The following is a 20,959-nucleotide window of genomic DNA, read 5'->3' on the forward strand; positions in this document are numbered from 1 at the left end:
AGTAATTTGTATCTGCTAATCCCTAACTCCTAATTTATCCCCCCCACCAAACTTCTAACTCTCTACTCAGTAAAGAACATCTTCCAGTTCACAGAGAGAAAAACAACAGCATCCAATGAGAACTCTCACTTGCCACCGACAAGCTCACAATCACTTGTATCTGCACCCTTCTTCTTCCACACCCTCTAGAAATAACAGAGCATCTTCAGTATAAAGCAAATCCCTCTATCTATGCTTCAGAGCAAATCCTCTCATTGATTTTCAGGAACCTTAACCAACGAATAGCTTCCCTCCTGTATCTTCCTTAATCTCTTCTCTATTCAAATCCTTCCTATCAGCATTTTAACACCTTTCACCTTTCTAAAAAATACCAATAATTTTCCCTTATTCTACAGCTCTCCCCTTCTTCAAATACGTAGCCACTTTGCAGAAGACTTGTTTTCACTGTTTCTGTGTTCTCATATGCCCACACAGTTCCCATGTGACTTCTGCTTCGGCCCATTCCATTATAAAACACCTACAATCACAATCACTTCATCTTGCCAAATTACCCTTCCTTATCTTAAATCTCAGCAGAATCCCAACAAGGTCTACCAAATCCCTTGCTTTACTCCCACCTAGATGACCATTTCTTTATACTCCTCTTTGTTGGCTCTTCCTCTATCTAAGCAGTCCAAAAATAAAGTTGAATTCCTACCTCAAACCTAATATGCCAAACAAGTGCATTAAAAAAATGTTAAAATGTTTTTTAAAAAGTAGTATAGTTTATCTGGTTTAAGAGCATGGACTCTGGACCCAAACTGCCTGGGATAGAATCTGCCATCTACTAGCTGCATGCCTTCTGGACAGGTTATTCAAACATTCTGTACCTCTATTTCCTCTTCTATAAAATGAAGCTAATAATTCAACCTACCTACTAATCAAGCTGTGGTTAGTAATTGTGCCTGTTACAGAGTAAGCAGTCAATATGAATTAGTACTATTTGTTGTTATTGTCATTATTATCACTATTATGGGATAACTTGTTTTTAATTTCAAGAATAGAGGAGACTTTGCAAAAAAATAACCAATGTTACTTCTATAAAAGATAAATTTAAAAAACAAAATAAATGGAATCATACCATAACAAATGACATGTCTCCTAAGTGATAAAAGAACACAAAAAAATTTTGAAAAAGTCAGGTTTCATCGACTGTAACAAACTGTTCAATCGACTGTACACCACTGTAACAAATGCACTATCATGATGTGGGATGTCGATAGTGGAGGAGGTTGCGCACATGCCAGGACAGGGGATACGGAACCCTCTATACCTTCTGATCAGTTCTGCTACGAACCTAAAACTGCTCCAACAATATGAGATTTTAAGAAAAATCAAATCCAATTTATTCACAGAGAAACAATATAAACAATGTCAAAAGACTAACTGGGAAAAAGTATATGTAACTCATATCACAAAGGGATAATTCGCTTGTTAGATATTATATAGAGTTCTTATAAATCAATTAGTAAAAGAACAAATACCTAATTTAAAAAGAGGAACAAAAATGTACTTACTGTTCTTTAAAAAAAAGTAAAATGGCTCTTAAACAGGACTGTTTTTAAAATGCCTTTGAAACCTGCCTCAACTCTGGTTTCACTGTGGATATTTTAATGCCTTAAATTCTACCAATTGGGTTAAGATTCAGACCACTTTTATATTCACCTAACATCAAAGGTTACATTTTTACCTTTTTTCTTTCACATTTCCTATCACTTGAATTTACTATCCTATTTTCTATGTAGATTGTGATAGAAGTTCTGCAATCTCCATACAATGAATGCCGCTACAAAGAACTCTTTCAGGCAGAACAAGGCCAAGAAATATATTAGCAAGTAGGTGAGAAGGTTAGTCTATTTGAGATTATAGACTTAAAAGCAAAAGATAATTTTTTTAGTCAGGGAAAGTTTTGTGGACAAAGTGAACCTCAATCTAGCCTTGAAAGAAATGTGATAGTATCACAGTATCTTCAAGGTCATTTAGTACAATCTCTCATAAACATATATAACAATTTATTAAAGTGTAAGCTCTTTAATAGCAGAAATCATATCTTAGTCACACCTAATAAATGTTACAGGTATTAAATGGCATTTCAGAAAGACTGATCTGGAAGATATATATATGATGGACTGTGATGAACTGGGGAAAAGAGGCATCTTGCCAAACTCTCTCCTCTTACTCCAAATCACTAAGCATAAACTGCTGATAAACCCACTACTGAAGAATGTAAACCATGTGAAGGCAAAAACAAACAAAAATCAGCAAATTGGACTGACTAGAATTAAGAATAGCAACTAGGCTTCTGCAATGATCCAGACCAGAAATGATGATGCTTTAAATTACTGTGGTTATCTCTGGTACTCAGAAGAAAAATGCATTCTAAGGATATTGTTGAAGAATTCAGAGACTGATGGTATACTGAGGCAAAGGAGGAACTAAAGAGATCAACCCCAAGAAAGGCAAACATCATTCTCAATGTTGTAGTTAATGTTTGACTAAAAAACATTCAATGGAAAAGTGTAACTTCACTCCATTCATTTACCTTACTATGCCATTTCCATCTTTTTAAATGCAGTTGAAAATACTCTCTCAAAACCTCATCTATATACTGGGTTAAATATATAATAGAAGTTTTCTTCCAACTTTCTAATAGAAGTCAATAAATCTTTCTGAGAATGAATCAGCTGTTAGGTGACTATATATGTGGTACTGAAAGAAAATATGTTGCTTTTTTCCCAGCACAAGAATCTACCTAATTTTTTTGAGAAGTAATTTTTAAATTATATGGAATACATGTCCCCAAAGTTATTCCTTTTCATACATATTTAGAAAAGAGTCCTTGGAATATATTTTCAAAATGGCAACCATTTTATAGAATTATATGTTATCAATTTAATATATTATTAATACTAAACTTAGATCAACTTTTGAGACATTACTATACAATTGACAATTACAGTGTTCATGCCAGGGATTAACATATTGAAATATAAAGTTTTCAATTCATTAACTAAGAGACACAATCATTTGAAATTTAAAAACAAGCCATTTAAATAACCTGCCTTCACTGACCAACTTAAATGTCTATGTATGTCTAAGTTTATACAAAACAGAATTTTTGAAATGTTTAAAAACCAAATTTCCTGAATATTTTTCATTATTTTTAATTAAAAGATAATGCTTAAGTAAATTTAAGCATAAACAAACATAAATTTCACAAGAAAAAACTATTAAACTGGGTAGATATGCGCTGAAACAATAAAGTCCATCATGGCTGAACTCTCAAACACACAACCATATGGGTCATTGACCCAAGTGGCCTTAATGGTTTTATTAGGGCCTCAAAACAATAACTTGACCAAAGAGATGGTTTCTGTCTGGATTCATTGCCCCTAGGCCCCAATTCTCTTGATAACTGGAACTGGGGAAAGTCAATTATGAAATAGCTCATAAGCACCCAAGAAGGGTGAAACACTGGGGCAACTTAGGTTTCAGCCTTTCCACATCTATTAACCTGAGGCCATGAAGAGCAAGAAAAAGTTATTTGCCTTTAGTCTACAGAAGAATGATCATTTCAATTTTTGTTAGTAATCGTTTCTGGGTAGGTTAAAAAAATTCTTACCAAGGAAAATTAAACAATTCTACAAGAAATAAAATATATCAAACAGCAGTATTTTACCTTGCTTGACAATACTGACAATAAAACTCCCCAAACTTAAAAACAAACATGTTGCAATTTTTTTTTTTTAAGATTTTTTTTGATGTGGACCATTTTTAAAGTCTTTATTGAATTTGTTACAATATTGCTTCTGTTTTATGTTTTGGATTTTTGGCCGCAAGGCATGTGGGATCTTAGCTCCCCGACCAGGGATCAAACACAGAAGTCCCAGCAATTTTAAAATTCAAACTTGGAACAATATTATGTCAACCTCAGCGGAGTTGACATTTTGTTTTGTTTCATTAAACTAGCTCTGCTGCTGACAACAGACTGAAACAAAGTATACATTGTTTAGCATCAGAAGGCAAGTCAGCATACATACTTGGGACTCACACCACCCAAAGGGTTTTAATTATCACCCCCCTTGAATAAGTAAGAAGGGAAATAAAAGAAAGAGGCTGTTACCCAATGACGTTGCTATTTTCGGTTTCTTAACTTTTTACATATTTTAGTGATAGCTAGACATGTTGAAACAGACTGCTTAGAGATGCTCAAATGATTTATACTACAAAAGAAGGGGTGAACTTTGTTATTTCAATCTAGATTCACATAAAACTTAGAATTCACACACTGAGCATTTAAGCAAACCATCTCTGAACAATTTACAAATGAAGAAATCAGGGTCCAAACAGCAAAGACCACAGAACTACTCAGTCACAGACTTATCCAGAACCCAGACCCCTAATTTCCAAGCGAATGCACTAAGTCGTTTCAGTGCATTCAATGAACATTTATCAAGTAACAAACTACAGGCACTGAACCACCTGCACACAATAGGGAGAAACAGCACAGTCCCTGCCATCAATGAGCAACCAGTCCACTAACAGAGTAAATGGACCCTCACAATACAAAGTTATGAGAGGATAGGCACAGGATTCTATGAGAACACAGCAAGAGAGAAGAGAGAGAGAATACTAAGGGCAAAAAGCTGTGAAACGGGATGATGGAAAGTAAAGCATGAGTCAAGACTCGGTGGAATCAGCTTGATGAACCATCAGTGATATCTGCTTCACATAGGATGACAGTAGTCCAAAACCAGATACTAAAGGGCAACACTTACAGGTTTAGAATTTAGCCTGAAAACAATAAGGAAACCCATGAAAAGTAATATGACCAGATCAGTATTTAAGAAAAGTTGCTCTGGATCCCATGTCAAGACTGGATGAGGGCTAACCCAGCAGCACTAAGACAACTGCCCAGGTATGAAAGGAGGAACTGCACTAAAGGTAGTAGCAGTACTGCAGGAAGGAGAAGTGCAGCCTCTCTTACATTGGTGATAAGAACTATATAGAATCATTATATATTATAGTGACAAATGAGTTAGGGTCTTGGCCAAACAATGTTAAAAATCTATAAATTCAAATTATGTCACTACAGAAATTATTTATATCCATAAATGAGAAAAGCAAACAAAAATTTAATTAACAAATATAGGCTGTCTGCCTAACATACATCCATTATCTTACTGGCCATTATTAGAAACTTGGCAAAGGACTTCTGTGTTTCACTATTATAACCCAAATACTCAGAGCAATGACATTTAGAATAATTCAAGGCACATAGTAGGGTTGAAAGAACGAATGACACTACTACAAAACCATCTGTCTTAACAGAACTTAAAATCCAAGATTATCATATTAGGTAACAACAAATATATTAAGACAATGTTGGAGCACAAAACTGCATAGTACTATGAACAACAGTTACAGAAATTCAAAAAATTGAATACAAAAGTTTCATAGAGTGGATGAGTAAACTGAAATCAAGGAAGGGACTTCCAGGCTAAATGACAAATGTGAACAGAGTAACCATGGGACAGCAAAAAGCTTAACTCAACCAAAGCAGACTTTAATATATGACAAAGAATTGTGAGAAATCAGATGAAGACAGAATTTCAGATTGTTAAAGAGTCTTTAAAACCAAGAGGAGGCATCGAGCTGAGGTGTCTATAAAGATCACCTTGGAAGGCTTTTTAAACAGTCAGGGGTAGGAGAATAAAATAATGCAAGTAACATATAAGGAAAATCAGACATAGCAATATATTGAGCAATTAAAGAGAAAACCTAAGACTAAGATAGAAACAGTTGAAACTAGGAAGGAAAGAACAAAACTAAAACTTGGTCAGTAGAAAACCAATCAGACTTTGAGTGTGACTGACCATGAAGGAAAACAACTACAGAATAAAACAGGATTGTCTCAAAGGTTATTTCAGGATGCTTTAGTTTCAGTGACTGGCAGAATCCTAGAGCCACTGACAAAAAAGGTGTAGGCTGAAGGAAACTCAAGAAAGTGGACTAACAACCCTACCACAGGCCTCCCACCTTGGCTGTATCCTCAGCCATTCAGAACACACACAGAACATGTTTCTCTGGTACAACCAATTCTACATCAGACAGACTGGCAATAATCAGATTTGTAAGAGTTCTATCAATTAATATACAGTGAAACATAAGCTATCAAGTGAATCAGATGCTCGAGTTCACTAAGTGCTCCACTCCATTACTGTCTTAATGATACACTGGAAGTCAAATTATAAACAGGCTGCTTGGTACGTAGTGATTCAGAGCAAAAGGCATCATTGAGGGATATTTCATTCACGTAGAGATGAAGTCTGAAGAAATACACAAAACAGCCCTCTAGAGTATAAAATACTCCAACACTAAATAGTTCTGGATAAGTATGTCCAATTCTGGCTATTTAAACTGTTTTTCTCGACTTTCAAACGACAAAACTACTTTCCAATCCTATTTCTTTAGACGAAAACCTATCTAAAATTTTCTCTATCTTTTGACACGTAAATACCATTTGATTTGGCTACAATCTAGTCTACCTTAGGTCTTGCAAACAATCCACATCTAAGTTCAAGGTAAGAGGACAACTTATTTCTTCCATCACGTGTTGATTTTATCAAACTATTAAAATGTTAACCACCCCTCATGCCACCCACAAATAATATGTGATAAGTGGTATGGTAGAGGTCAGTGCACAGTGTTATGGGAGCATTCCAGGAAAGGCAGTGATTAAATCTACATTAGAGAACTGGGAAAGAGTTGTTCACAGAGGTGACATCTAAACCAATGTCACAAGGTTAAAGTAGTATCCCATTGTCAGACAGGAAAGGAATACAAGTTTAGACAGATACACCTATTTGTACCAAGAATGTAAATGGCATGAGCTAAAATAATGAGCAGTTCCACACAGCTAGATTTTGGTATGGGCTGCCCAAAATGGACTCTTCTGCAGGCACTTAGAAATAAGTCCAGGATCCTAAGCCTGGAAGTAACTAAACCAAATATATTTTGGAAGGATAACTCTGCCACTACAGTGGAAAAATAAAGTGGAGGTGGGTAAAAGTAATTGGAAGCAAAGAGCTAGATTAGATATCTGCTGAAATAGTCCAACAAACACCATAAAAGCCTAAACTAAAACAGCTTCAAAAACAAGAGCAAAATTAAGAACATTTTTTTAGAGGAAAAAAAAGGAATTAGGCATGAGGTTAATAATTATCTCTGCAAGAAAAGTATCAGTAGGTAAAGATTAAACTTAAGTGATTATGTAAAGATAAAATGAGAATAATGGCCATAATTATTCCTTGGAAAAATTAAGCAGTAAGAGGAAAATCTGACAGTTACTAGAAAGGTTCACATATAAAAATATACACTTGTAAGGGGGAAAATATACATACTTAAGGCAAAAGGGAAGAAACCAATAAAAGGGGGCTGCTAAATATTCTAAAAAGGAGTTAACTGTGGGTATTGCTTATGAATCAGAAATAGATGAGACCAAAGGCCTAAGTTGAAAGTAAAACTTTATGAGACCTTGTTCTACTGAACAGAAGCACAAAAGGTATAGAGACGTATTAAATTGAAAAACTGAGGTCTTCAAAGGTTACATAACTTGGCTGGGGTGGGATAAGGAAAAACTAGGTCAAGATTTTTTGATGTCCTGCTTTCCACTGGGTATAGTCATTTTGGAAAACTCATTACATATCACTTCAAAGTCTTCAGATCATTCCCTAAAAACCATGATGGGGTAGGGAGTTGATCTGTAAAACAAAAGAGGGGAGGGGCAGCAAGTCGTGAGAATTTTGACATAAAAGTTAACAGAAGAACTGAATGAATAATTGCCAAGCAACTACAAGTCTGCATGACTCAGTAGCTCAGGTACAACATCAGAGAAATGAAAGACGTGGAGTTAAAGGTTAAATCTGCAGGATAATTAAGTAGCTGGTCAAAAGAGCCAAAGAAATGACCAAAGTGGACAAAGTTTGAGAGATCTTTAAAAATAACCGCATCAAGGTCAAGATCTTGGCAATGTGACTGAGAGGATGTCCAGAAACTTAAGAAAGGTCTGATAAACTTATACATGTAGATGACTGACAAACCCAAGCTGCATTTTTATAAACAATTACTTCCAATAAGTTCTTTAATAGAATTGAAGGCTATCTAAATTTCACCCAGAAGAGAAATTCTTCCATATAATGCCAAAGCGGATAAAAGCATAAAACAATCATGAATAGGCAGGGAGAATTCCTCCCCACAGACCATCCCTAGAATCCCAGGGTTGACCATACAGGCTATCATGGCCTTTATCTGGTTTTATATCATAGCTCCAGTCCTTACAGACACAGTAAACAGACCTGAAAATAAGGAGGTCTTTGCTAAACAAATGAAATGAAAATAAAAGGTTTTGGTAGGAAAGCTGTTAAAGAATATGAATAAAGTCACCTATTGATATTTAACAGACTTATTGATTGAATCATATGAAATCAGATATTTGTTTTGACCTACAAAACAGCAATTTCATATAGTTAAATTGTTACTACAAATAGAATTATATACACATAATATATAGAAGGTAAAATGACAGAAAGGGAATTGGAAAACATAATTATCAACAACTATGATTTGAACTCAAATGACATGGGTTTTCAAATTTAAATGTTTACAGAATTAGTCCGGTTTGCCAACATTGATGTTCTGCACCACAAAATTTAATTTCTTTAGAGTAAAAAGTACAAGCAGAAATTTTTATTGTTTCCGAATTCAGAATAAGAAATTTAATGTACTTTAAAACTAAGGTCCAAAACCACAAACCTTCAATAAAATGCCTCGGTTCACCCTAAATATCTTAATTAGACCTACAACATAGTAGAATGCATGAATTTGACATAACTATATTCAGTAACAGCAGCTCCAGATTTTCTGCTGAAGATGATGATAGAAAGCCGTTTTTCAGAATTTGATTAAACTTAGAAAAAAACTTAAGATATTTTTCTTATGATATAAATTGATAAGGCAAAGTGGAAGACCAACAACAAATAGAGTACAAGGATCAAGATGCTTTTTCCCAAGGGTACAGGACACTCTAATTAAATATAATTTATAAATCATTTTATTAATTTCAACACCATATGTGTTGAAATTAATAGTTGTTTATTTTATTTTATTTTTTTATAAATTTATTTATTTTATTTATTTATTTTGGGCTGCGTTGGGTCTTCATTGCTGCAAATGGCTTTCTCTAGTTGCGGCGAGCGGGGGCTACTCTTCGTTGCGGCATGCGGGCTTTTCATTGCGGTGGCTTCTCTTGTTGTGGAGCACAGGCTCTAGGCGCGCGGGCTTCAGTACTTGTGGCACATGCGCTCAGTAGTTGTGGCTCGCACGCTCTAGAGCGTAGGCTCAGTAGTTGTGGCTCGCGGGCTTAGTTGCTCCGCGGCATGTGGGATCTTCCCGGACCAGGGCGCAAACCTGTGTCCCCTGCAATGGCAGGTGGATTCTTAGCCACTGCACCACCAGGGAAGTCCCTAGTTGTTTAAAAGATAATTTTCCAGTTATAGTAGGTTGAATAAATTATGCAATATCTCATGTAAAGCAATACCATACAGTCATTAAAATGTTGATGAAAACTTAAATATTTTTAAAGATGTTAACAAACTACTTTATCTCTAAGCAAAACAGGCATAAATGTTTTATTATAATACTGATAAATAACAAACAAAAGGTTTAATGTAAGACATCCCTAAATTCTGCCACTCTTCCTTAACTGTAAGAGTATTTTCTGACAATATAAAAAATTTCCCTACAGATCTATATTCAAAAAAGCTATTAGTCAAAACTAATAAATTTATATTTGACATTTACAAATCATCTTGCTTATTCTAACCAATTCCTCCTCATTCCTCAACATTCATTTCCTCTATAAAACCTTCCTGGCTACTAAAAAACATATGCATAACTCCAAAACAGACTTTATTATGCTGAGCTGTAATTTAAGGGTCTCTCCCCCACTAGAACTGTACTTAACTCATTTCTTCAGCCCCAACTCCATTCCCAGAAAAGCGCCTTGCAAGGCAGGCTTTCATTACAAGTCGAATATTTACTTTTTAGATGAAATAAAAGGATAAAGCAAAAATTTGCCCACTGTTCTTCACTATATTCAGTTTCCTATACATGCCAAACACTGAACTTTATTTACAATAAAGAAGAAAATTATTCACTTTAAGACTGAAAGACAATACATCATGCACTCTGCATACCTCAGAGTTAAGAGTTGTAGCTATTTTTGGGGTGGGATAGGGAGGGTAGGAGGGAGGGAGACGCAAGAGGAAAGAGATATGGGGATATATGTATATGTATAGCTGATTCACTTTGTTATAAAGCAGAAACTAACACACCATTGTAAAGCAATTATACTCCAATAAAGATGTTAAAAATAAAAAACGCAAAGAGTTGTAGCTATTTTTATAAGATAATCCTCTCAATTTAATGCAGTAAGTATTGCAAATACTTTCAAACTTTGGTTAAGTGTGCTAATAAAGCTTTATTAAGCAATTCAAAATAAAAATTTCAGCTTATCTCTAAATTTTAAGCCAAATACAAAAGCCAAGAAAACTTAATGTGCACCCCTAATATTAACTGTTAGAAAAATGCATTCATTGTTAATATTTTAATATGTTGAGTAATTAAACACTAGAATCGAGGTAGTTCTGTCACTAACTAGCATTAGTACAGCAACTAGACAAGCCCTCTCTAGGACTCATTCCTTATCTACAAAATGACAGGAGTTGGCAAATGATCTCCAAAATCTTTTTTTTTTTTTTTTTTCACACACACACACACTGTATTTTATTTTTACAAGAGATAAATCGACTGACACCAAGCATTGTACATGGATGACCACAACAAAAGCAACAATGATTGCAATTACCAAACATGAAACACACTCATACTATGTCATAGTATTGACATTCAGTCCAGTAATCCTCCACTGTAACAGCTCCTTTACTTTGCAGTGAAAATTGATTTGTATATTCTTTGCCTCTGAGTCCTTGTGGAATTTTTTTTTTTTTTTTTTAATTCAGACAGAAAGTCACAAAAATTATACTCATCCTCATCAGTTCACTCAGTCCCATGTAATTAATTTTTTTTTTTCATCTTGATCTTTTGTTAGCACTTTTATGAGTTCATCAGTTTTTCATTAGAGTTCTGAAAATGCTTATTCATTCAGTTCAGCAGTATAGTCCGTTACCAGAAACCTGTACTTGTCAGAGTCTTTTCCATGTATTTCTTGAAGATGAAACCCTTTTATAGGAACATATTTGCAAAATCATCAGAGTACACCCAGAACTGTCTGTAAATGACAAAAGACTTAAAAATGACCACGGTTAAAGATTTGATGACAGTTCATAATAATGCAGTTGACAAGAAAATTAGTTATTTCTGAGATATACATTTTAAAGTAATAACTAGGATTATTACTTATAACATTATACCAGAACATATAAGATTTTTAGAAATTTCATGTAATGTCTGAAACATTTATATTAACATATTTCCATACATATTTCCATACAAGTACAAATATAAGATTTTTAGAAATTTCATGTAATGTCTGAAACATTTATATTAACATATCTACACATATCTAACTTATCTACAAAATGACAGGAGTTGGCAAATGATCTCCAAAATCTTAAAAAAGCTTACTGATGATGACTGCAATACTTTAATTAAATAAACAATAGATTGCTGGCATTCACATATTTACCATTTCTAAGCCACCATCAAAGCCTGTGATACGTGGTTATTGCTAATGGGAATGAATAATTATCACTTCCTCATAAGAATTAAATGAGCTAATATTTATAGGAGACCTGCATAGAAATCAGAGCTCCAAGTTAATGTAAAGGAGTACACCTAGCCCACTGCCCAGCATCTTACCTCAAATAGTGGTTTGCAGGAATTTCTCTTAGGAGATTTGTGAATGCCAGAGGCTCTAGAGTCCTTTTTTTTTTTCTTTTTTTAAACTTAGCTACTTGGCCAATTCTCTCTTATTAAATGATTTTCTTTATGATTTGAAAAATTTTTTAGTGACTATCAAGAGAAAGAACTATGATGACCATAACTACTTCTGACAGTAATGATTGAGAAACTATTAAAGTCAAGAATAAGTACTCAATAAATGTTAGTTGAAATCAAATTTAAAAATAGTTTTAAAGAACTAATGTCTCAGTTAAAGTTACTACTTACACTACAATGAATTTTACCAAAGCTTTCTTATCTGTCCCTCCTGACTGGAATACGTATTTCATTGGCAATTCTAACTGCAGCTATCCAGATTCTTTTCAAATTCCTTTATGGCTTAAAAATCAGACTAGGAAAAGATTAGTATAATCAACATGAAACATCTGACCTATCCAAACAACTAAACTGTCTAGGAATAAATGATACAGTAAGGCTTCATTGTCTTAACGTTAATTAAGACAATAGGGAACAGAGCGGGAAGTCAGTAAGCATAAACTTAAACAGAAGTAAAATTCTACTGATGAATTAGCTACTAATAAAAGCAAAACTTTCGAGGAAAAAAAGGCATGGCTTCTCTTTTGAGCAAGACTGTATCCAGAAATAAATGATTCTAGTCATGGAACACTTAAACGCATATGCCCATAAACCATAAAGAACTGGAACTATTTTCTAATCAATTATTTATACTCACCATAAAAATAGCCAAAATCTTCAGAAATGATAAAAATACTTAATAAACACTCAAGTTAATAAAGTTTTAGTTGAGCAGAACCCTCCAGTATGACTTTTTCTTTCAGGAAAAGGAAACAGGCAACTATGGCACTGCTTTTTCTAAGTGGATCATTGCACGTAGGCAAACAGTGGAAATCAACAGGTAGAAGATAACAAAAATCAGCTAAGCACTGTGTAAAGGGCAGACATTAAAACTATATATAAAAAACAAGCAATTCAAGATTACTGTTTCAAAAGGCTTTTATTACTTATCACAAAGATAAAAGTATTAAGTTTATTTAAAAAAAGAAAAATGGCCATAGCCTTAGCAGTGCCTTATCTGTGACATTAACTGATGGCAGTCTACTATCATATATTTATAATATGGAGCTTGTTGAAGTTCCTACTTCCTAAGTAATTTCTACTGTCGGAGAAAAGTCTCCCTTTCTCTAACCAATGCCCCTTAGTATTTCCATCTCATCTCTTCTTCACAATCTAAACCTCTCTACTTCCAAGAATTTATTGCAAAGATTCATCATTATCATCTAGCACTTCAATTTTTTTCCCTAAAGGATCTTTATAATAAATACCTAGCTAGCTAGCTAGATAATTAGTTTATGGTCTCTCAGAAGTTTCATGGGGAGATAACTTTTACAAATTCTTCTAGCAGTAAAAACCTTTACTAGAGTGTGCTGAATGTCTGGGAGGGAAAGCAAGATACTCTACAAGACCACATTCTTTGCAACTCAGGGAGGGAACAAAGTTCTAGTTGCAAGCAATAGGCAATCCAAGTGAAAAGAAAAGGAGCAAGCCAATCCTGAGAGCCCTCAGGAAAAGAAATGGGCTGTGAGACAGGCTTGGAACAAATGTGACACACTACATGCTTACGCTGATAAGAAATTCCAATTCACCACAGGTCCTCATCCCCAGTTCTCTAATTGCTCCACACTTCATCAGTGTTACTAGTTCAACCCCAGGCCTAAGGGAAATTAATGCTTTGGCGTGAAGGAGTGCCAGTTAAGGTAAAAGGAATATGACAGAATCCTTATTGTGACTTACTGCAGCAGTGTCAGATGTATTTAGCATCTGAGTTAGAAATGCCAATCATTAGCACTACACATGACAGTAATAATTAATTTCTCTAATACCATGAGATGTGATACTAGGTAGTAACTAGGTTGGGAAGGATTTTCTAGAAATATAATCACTAATTATAATATTACTTCTATAGGAAAATGTTTTTGAAATTCAATCCTTTCATAAGTTAAAACTTATCAAAGATAAACAATAAGATTGGCACAGCACTACAGTGGCCAAACAGCCTGATTTAGAAGTCAAATTCCACCACCACTAGATGTGATTTTGGATGAATTACTCTAATGTTGCTGTGCCTCCATTTCTACATCTGTAAAACAGAGGTTAAAAAAAAAAAGTAGGTAAAATACACAGATTAAAAAAAAAAAATAGTAGGAAGTTAAAAAAAAAAAAAAACCCAAGACTGAATAACTTTATAAGTATTTAGTTAAGTTAATATAAGTAGAGTAGATAAATATTGACTTTAAATAAATGTAGCTATTATTGCTATTGAGGAAAAGTAACACTCAATTTCTTATCTACCTGATGTAATTCCACTACTTACCCTTAAAGACCTAGTCCAATCAATCCTTTGTGAAATCCTTCTTAAACTCCATACAAATTGAATATTCCCTCCTTTGTTCCCTCAATGTACATTCAACTAAAAGTACATCAATAACATTCACAAAATCACACATTCAGAATCACAGAACCTTGAAACAAACTATGGAGGTCATCTAGTTCTGGTTCAAGCAGACTTTCAATGCCATATATTTATTGTATTCTTCCCAAAGTCATTTTTAAAGATACGCATGTTTGAGCAGTTGGTTTTTGTAACATCTTACAATTTTTAAAAAATAAATAAAACACTATATTAATTAATATCAGATATTAAATCCTGAGCTTCAACATCAAAGTATCAAAAGGTGAAATTATTTCAGGTTTTTCTAAATCTTTGTTTATGGTCAAAACATAAAAGATATTTAATTTACTTTAACAAAAGAATTACTAAGTCTGTTTAATGTAAGTAAAGATACAATGTAAAATCAGAATATTTTGAGTGAATAAGTTATATTCTCCCAAGATCTGTAACAACTTAAAAGACTAAAAATATGTGGCATAAAAAATGTAATCTATTCAGTAAAATATAATATCACCTACTAATATACGATTTAAAAAAACACATTTCTATTATTTTTCTGTTCACTGTATGGAAAGATGATAATACATGGCTTTATTGTAAGATTCCCACTATAGTTAAAGAAACTATGAGCTTTGTGCCTGACACTATAACACTTTTCTAGGGTGCAGTTCATAAACACATATTCAAAGATACCAGGTATATAGGCTGAATATATATATGAACTCAAATCTATTTCAATGTCACCTCCTCATTGTGGCTTTCCCTGAATGCGCTATCTAAAATAACCATCTCAATCATTTCCTTAACTCTGTTCTATCTTTCCTTATTGTATTTACCACGACTAAAAAATATTATGTCTCATTTGATTATTGTCAGACTCTCTCAATAAAACATAAGGTCCATAAAGACAGGAATGTCTCTGTTTTATAAACAGTTATATCTCTGTTGCCAAGAACAGTACATGACATACAGATACTGCTTAACAGACAATGAATGAATGACTGAACAAATACTTTTGAAGTAAAAGCATGATTTTTAAGTGTTTGGTGAAACAAAAGACACAATCATTTCAGTTAAAAACAGGAGAATGTTCATCTCACCAGGACTTTAAAGATTTTTTTTTTTTTTTTTCTGTAACTCAAGGGTAGGTGGTACAGAAAGAGTAGGAGGGCAGTGTACAAAACGGGTTTATTTCTTCAAAGTTCCTTTGGGGCAAGTTGGTGTTCATTCTTGACTTAGTAACATGGGAAAACCATGGCAAAACAGTAAGAAAATAATAAATTCTCTCTTAAAAAATGAACACTTTAGAATATGTTCTGATTTTCTAAAATCAATTATATTTGCTTTAAGCTTCTATCCCAGAGCAAACAAGCAAACTAATTATCTAAAAAGTGGACAGAGCCCAAAGTATAAACCAGTCATAAGAATCAACCTTGAATCAACCAAATGCTAACCAAGAGAACAGTCTCTACGATTATTTGAACTAAGCCTCTTTTGGAAAGAATTAGTAAAGAAGTGGAGGAAAAGTCAGAGAACTGAGAAGAGGCCCAAATCTCTGCCACTATGTGGCAAAGTGATGAAACCTGACCAGAATCCATCCTTCAAACTGCACATTCTGGGCCATAAAACATTTAACAAAAGGATAGAAAACATACATTGTCTGCCCTCAGATCACAATGGGATTAAACTAGAAATCAGTAACAGAAAATAACCGGAATATCCCAAAATACATGGAGACTAAGCAACATGTTTCTAAATAACACAGGGGTCAGAGAGGAAATCTCAAGAGAAATTAAAAACATTAATTTCTATGAACTAAATGAAAATGAAAACACAACTAATCAAATTTTATGGGATACAGCAAAAGCAGTGATTAGAGGGAAATCTACAGCATTGAATGCATATATTAGAAGAGATCTCAAATCAATCACCTAAGGTTCCACCTAACAAAACAAGAAAAAGAGCAAACTAAATCCAAAGTAAGCAAAAGCAAAGAAATAATGTGAATTATTTTCAATGAAATTGAAAAGAGGAAACCAACAGAGAAAAATCAATAAAACCAAAAGCTGGTTCTTTGAAAAGATCAATAAAATCAATAAGCCTCTAGACAAGCCAAGTAAGAAAAAAAGAGAGGACACAAATTACTAATATCAGAAATGACAGAGGGGATATCACTACAGATCCATGGACATTAAAAGGATAATAAAGAAGCACTATGAACAAGTTTATGCCCACAAATTTTATAACCTGGATGAAATTAACCAATTTCTGAAAAATACAATTTGCCAAAACTGACACAAGAAATAGACAATCTGAATAGGCCTATACCTACTAAAGAAATTGAGCCAATAATTAATAACCTTCCAAAACAAAAAGCACCAGGCCCAGTAGGGTGCACTGGTGAATTCTACCAAACATTTAAGGAAGAAATTATACCAAGTCTCTACAATCTCTTTCAGAGGACAGAAGCTGAGGGAATACTTCCTAACTCATTCTATGAGGACAGCATTACCCTACTACCAAAACCAGGCAAAGGCATTACAAGAAAAACAAACAAAAACTACAGACCAGTATCTGTCATGAACATAGATGCAAAAAGCCTAAACAAAATACCAGCAAATCAAATTCAACAGTGTATAAGAAGAATTATACACCACAACAAAGCAGAATTTATTCCAGGTATTTGAGGCTAGTTCAACACTCAAAAATCAATTAAAGTAATCCACCACATCAACAAACCACACATCTGATTATCACTCAGCACAAAAACATCAATATCTCCATCAAAGTTTCTAATGTCTGCATTACATTTCCTTCAAAGTGCTTTAAGGACCACGACTTTCAGACTTAACTGTAAAGCTCATTAAAAATTAAATTCTCAGACTCCACCCCCCAATAATGGAGACCAGATAAGCATTTTTATCAAGCATCACAGGTGAATCCTATGGGAACTTAAGTTGAGAATTGGTGTCCTAATCCACTTTTCAAAACTCAGTTGAAGTCACCTATTACATGACTCCCAACCCCCCATTAGAATTAATTTCTTTCCTCTGTACTATTCTTTAAACACATTACATGTATTTCTCTTATAACTTATACCACATTATCTCTTCCCAACAGCCCTCCCCATTCCCCAAAAAGAAAACTTTCTCATTAACTCTGATTAAGGCAGAGGTTCACAACCTTCTTTTCACAACCAACACACCGCAGCACAATCCCACAGTAAAAGTTACTAGAGGATGTTACACAGATAAAATAAGCCATGCGATTCCTGCAATTCCAGGAGTTAGCTCTAATCTACTTTTCTCCCACAAAGCAGCCTAAATGGTGTAAAGATCTATTTGATTAAAGTTTGTCTATAATTTTCAAAAAGTATAATAAAATAGCTTTATTCCTTTAGTAAATTTTCTATGGACTATCCATTCTCACATCATGAAAGCAAAAAAATTAAGAGTGAATACTCAGTATTTTTGGTCTTGATCATGAGTTTATATCGACTAAAACAAAAATAAAATCAAGGTGTAAAATAAAAAAGGCTTTGCTTTCCATTCTATGGTTGTATTTAAAACAGTAGTAAAATACTTGACCAAACATATTGACAAAGATTCCAAGTATTACCAACCTGATATATTAAAAAATGAAAAGGTGAATGATTAAAAAAAAAAAAAATCCAACTTGAGAAACCAAAGGAGGGATGGGGGGACAGGACAGTGGAAATCAGACTAAATTTTACTTAATCAGAAACTTTCTGAAAATTCTGAAAAAAGTCCTGGGTGAAGTCACAGAATCATAAAAGAGTTAAAAGGTGTTTTAATTCCTATCAAGTTCCACTTATCTAGAAGGTAATTGGAATTCTTATCTATGTTGAGTGATTTTCCCAAATTCATATAATAATGGGCAGAATCTGGGTTTTCTGACTTCTGTGCCCTTTTCATTATATCATTAGGACCAAGCAGTGCACAAGACCTCAATTCAACTAAGCTGAATCCTAAACAAATTCAACCCTTGTTCACTTCATATAATAGCTAAACCCTTTCCTTGCATATACAGACATTATCAATTTCATAGTTGGGGAAGGTAAAGCTGCAAGCTTAGTAATTAACTCAGAACTATAAGCAATAACAAAATGAAGAGTAAACTATCTGGCTCCTGGTGACATTCTCCAGGTGACACTCTCTTAAGTGGCAGTTTGATAAACATCATGAGTTCACCTTAGCTTAAAACAAAACTACCTTTTTTTGAGCTGGCAGGGGGAGAGGGGTTCTACTTCTATAACTACAGAATACTGAGAACAAGTTCACATTCAGCTTCTTTGTGACAATTATAAATTTAAAGTTTTTAATTACACCCTATCTTCAACTTTTCAGACCAAGATATCAAAAGCTGAGCTGAAATTTAAGAACTGGAGATTCGGGTTATAGTCCAGACTGTGCCAAACTATCGCTACTTTAGGTAAATCACTGCCTATTTCTAGACGTCAGATCCTTCCCTCTATAAAATTGGGGTTGGGGGGAGGGAGGAAGGTGGTTACGCTAGTTATTATCTTTGGTTCCTTCCAGTTCTACTGTTCCTTATCTTTGTCTAACTTCACTGATACAAAAGGAGGGAAAAAAAACTGTTAATGATTACAAATTGTTACTATTCACTGAGGTTTAAAGAAACACACACACACACACACACACACACACACACACACACACACACGCACCAGTGCCCAAAAGAGTCTGAGGTTAGCTGGTAGACAGCACCAGGAACCACAGTATTTTGAAGTTCTTTTGTTTCACAGTCAGTTAAGTTTCTATAAATCATTCAAAAGTCAATCATCATACACAGCAGCTGAACAATGTCAACATTTGATCCTGAAAAAATATGGCAAACTTCAAATTCCAAGACAGAATGTCTTCCAGATGAGGATTTGAAATCTTTTATATAGTCAAGTAACTGACAATTTTGAACATTACCAAACCCCTGTGATATTGGGAAACAGCAAAGGTTAAGAAATCCTTCCACTGCCACCCTTCTGTGATCTGGAAATGGCTTATTGCAAAGAACCAACAGTCCCCATAGGACTTAGGTAAGCAAGACTCAGGAATTACCCACCCACCTTGTTTACCTATAACAAGGGCAGACATAGCGCCTGCAAATTCCCATTCTTCGCTTCAAAAATGACTAGTTGAACTGCTTGTCCCCATAGAGCAAATGGAACAAAATATTACCCAAATTCCAAGATCTCTTCCCCTAGGTTCCTGAACTTTGGCCCACCCTCAGTCTGAAACAGGATACAACCCCCCAACAGTTTTCCCTCAGAACAGGTTTGCGTGGGGGTAAAACTTTCTCTGATTTACAGTCCAATCCCTTTCATCTCACTTCCCCACACCCAGTTCTTTCTAGCCTTGTTTCCTCCTGCCCAAAAAAGAAAAGCTCTTTTGCCTAACCTTTGAGACTCTTGCAGATCTTATGGTCAGGGCACTCTCCCTACTCCAATAGTTCCCTCGCCCACGCCCTTGCTATTCCTTTCGAATATAGACCCTGCTTATTAAGTCCAGATTTTTTATTTGACACCTTTTCCAACTCCACAAGGGCTGAGTTTGAAAGATAAACTGACTTTGCCGTTTCTTTACTTTGCCCTTTCTTTAAGTGACAGGTGTTGATCCTTTACAAGAAGGGAATGTACTGTGGCCACCTGGAAAGGCTATAGGCATTTCTAAGATCTGAACTTCTTGGTCACTGCCCTACAGCTGAGAGTAAAGGGAGGAGATCATCAACCGGCAAGGTCAACTCTGGGACCACCTGGCCCACGGCCATACACAGTAAATGGGCCATGAACATCCTGACTACCTATTCCGTACTCCTGAACAGATCTCGCGGTTGGGCAGGACAGATGCTGCTTCCTCTGGGGCCCCGGCGCCCCGGGACAGGTGGTAGGTCCTGTCCTACCGCTCACCCCACTGCTCCCGCCCGCTCCATCATCCCTCAGCTGGGCACCCGACCGGCTCCCTTCACAGGACTGACCTCCCGGCCCCTTCCTCCCGACTGTTGTTATTCCAGCTCTCACAGGAGGACTCACCATGGCGCCAAGGACAGGTCGTGGACCAGACGCCCAGGAGTCGCCGGGGCCGTCCGGGACCTCCCCTCACCACTCTACAGCCGGGATCCACTCGACACCGCGAGGGAGAAGATCTTCCGGCTCTGCCGGAAGTTCAGCCTGAGCGGGACAGGAAGTCCCTCCCCTCTGCTGAACGCCGGCGACCCCACGCCACGCAGAGGTGAGGCTACGCAGGACGTCCTTCATTGCCACTTCCGTGGGCGCTAGGTTAGAGACTGGGGGAGGCGCTGACCTTGAGAGCGCCCGCGGGAGGCGCAGGCGCAGCACAGGTAGGTAGGTGGGCGGGCGGCGCGCCACTGTCGCGCCTGCGAGGATCCAGAGGTAGGTTGGGTGGTGTTGGCAGGAGCGCAGCCTCTCTCTAC

At 35.5% G+C, this 20,959-nt stretch overlaps 1 protein-coding gene across 5 annotated transcripts in view; it reads right to left on the reverse strand.

The window, feature by feature from the left end:
* The window catches only part of TMEM161B (transmembrane protein 161B), a 69,043-nt gene extending 48,340 nt beyond the window's left edge, over positions 1-20,703 (reverse strand). For 3 of the 5 annotated variants that reach the window (XM_059916735.1, XM_059916733.1, XM_059916730.1), the window contains exon 1: positions 20,559-20,702. Coding sequence is in view for 2 of the 5 variants with exons in the window: in XM_059916733.1 (XP_059772716.1) it covers positions 20,559-20,561 (3 nt within the window). In the remaining 3 variants the exon portion in view is untranslated. Of the gene's footprint in view, positions 1-20,503 lie in introns of all 5 variants that reach the window. The other 2 variants (XM_059916732.1, XM_059916737.1) reach the window with 2 other exon arrangements.
* Between the last annotated feature and the right edge of the window lie 256 nt (positions 20,704-20,959).

The sequence above is a fragment of the Balaenoptera ricei genome, chromosome 3 (genome assembly GCF_028023285.1).
Source record: "Balaenoptera ricei isolate mBalRic1 chromosome 3, mBalRic1.hap2, whole genome shotgun sequence".
Classification (NCBI taxonomy): domain Eukaryota; kingdom Metazoa; phylum Chordata; class Mammalia; order Artiodactyla; family Balaenopteridae; genus Balaenoptera; species Balaenoptera ricei.